We start from the raw sequence: 1,814 nt of genomic DNA, 5'->3' as shown, positions 1-1,814 counted from the left end.
ATTTTGTCAAAAATTCACTTTTTACGTTACGCGGAGCCGTGCCGGTTTTGTCGCAAAACTTCGACGGTTCATAACTTCTTCATTATAAGTCGGATTTCAGTGTTCTTTATATGTATGAAATCCTTCTGAAATATACTATAACGTGGTTAAGATTATTTATCCTAAATAGTCTTTTATAGAAAGTCATTTTTAACGCTTATTATCTCTAAATAGACTAGCCCGAATCTGCGGGCGTTACAGTAAACATAATAAAAGCGGCATTTGCTTTTTGTGTTTTTCAGAAAGCAAGGATAAGCAATGTTAAATCAAAAGAGTTAGAAAACAATTAAGTCATTTAAAGCATGCCAATATCTACAATCAATTTGTTTAAAGTTTTCTCGTCCAATGCCTTTGTGAAAATGTCAGCTGGTTGATCAGTGGATGGAATGTAGAACAACTCTAATTTTCCCTTCTAAACTATGTCCCTGATGAAATGATGCCAGATGTCAATGTGCTTGGTCTTGGAATGTTGTACTGGATTTTATATCATCGAAGATGGGAATCTTTGAAAAATTTAGACCATAATCTAAGAGCTGATTCTGAATCCATAGGATCTGAGCACAACACCTTCCAGCGGCTACATATTTCGCTTCAGCGGTAGAACAAGCTACTGATGTCTGCTTTTTGTTAGACCAGCTTACCTGTCTATCTCCTAGCATTTGAGCTCCTTCTAAAGTACTTTTACGATCAATGCCAAAACCACCGTTATCGGAGTCAGTGTATCCCACCAGGTTGAACTTAGAATCATGAGGATACCATAACCCAAGATTGGGTGTATGCTTTAAGTATCGACAAATCCTTTTTACAACAAGAAGATGAGATTCCTTGGAACTGGATTGATAACGAGCATATAGTATAGTAGCAAACATAATGTTAGGGCGACTGGTATTAAGATAGAGCAAAGAGCCTATCATTGCTCGATACAGAGTTTCATTTACATCAGTTCCATTTAGATCAGCACCAATAAATACGGATGAGGACATCGGGGTCATTGTCGTCTTGCAATCGGAGAAACCATACTAGTTCAGCATATCTACAATATATTTAGCTTGACAAAACCTAAGAAGAAGGTTAGTGTAACACCCATAGATCCGGGCTAGTCAATTTAGAAATAATAGGGGGTCGAAAACGACTTTTCGACAAAAGATTATTTAGATTAAATAATCTTAACCAAGTTGTAGAATATGTCTCAAGGTTTCCGTACATATAAAGAACGCCGAAATCCGAGTTATAACGAAGAAGTTATGACCCGCCGAAGTTTTACGGCAAAACCGGCACGGCACCGGGAAGCGTAAATAGTGAATTTACAATAGAGCGAGTATTAGCCTTAGCAATCTAAACAAAAGTCATAGAATACGTTAAACCGAGAGCGTCCATAAAAAGAACGCCCAAATCTGACTTCGTATGAGAAAGTTATGATTTTTCGAAGTTTCGACTTAGCAGTGTACAACCCGAAGTTTGAATATTAGATCGAGCGGTTTTTAGCCGACACAACCTAAATGAGAATCGAAGATCTTATTAATAGTAGCGTACCGATAAAAAGACGGATGAAAACGGACGTCGGATGAAGAAGTTATGAATTTTTAATGGACTAATCGTGTCCCGGCCTGTTAAAAATAACACTTTTAAAATAAATTCAAAATTAGCCGATGGAGTCTAAACGAAAGTTGTAGAGTACGTTCCCGCCTATGCGTGGATATAAAGAACGTCAAAAACGGATCTCGTATAAGGAAGATACGAATTTTTGAAGTTTGGAATCGAAATCACGAAGTCTG

General features: G+C 37.3%; 1 protein-coding gene across 1 annotated transcript; it reads right to left on the bottom strand.

Moving 5' to 3' along the window:
- Window positions 1-485: 485 nt before the first annotated feature.
- Window positions 486-1,031, bottom strand: LOC145139674 (secreted RxLR effector protein 161-like). The gene has a single exon (XM_079073415.1). It carries the CDS (start codon window positions 1,029-1,031, stop codon window positions 486-488), a length of 546 nt encoding a protein of 181 aa, XP_078929541.1.
- Window positions 1,032-1,814: the final 783 nt, after the last annotated feature.

The sequence above is a fragment of the Lactuca virosa genome, chromosome 9, assembly GCF_052849685.1.
Source record: "Lactuca virosa cultivar CGN04683 chromosome 9, Lactuca_virosa_CGN04683_v6, whole genome shotgun sequence".
NCBI lineage: Eukaryota > Viridiplantae > Streptophyta > Magnoliopsida > Asterales > Asteraceae > Lactuca > Lactuca virosa.
Note: the sequence above shows the minus strand (reverse complement) of the source record. Positions and strands in the feature narration are given on the sequence as shown.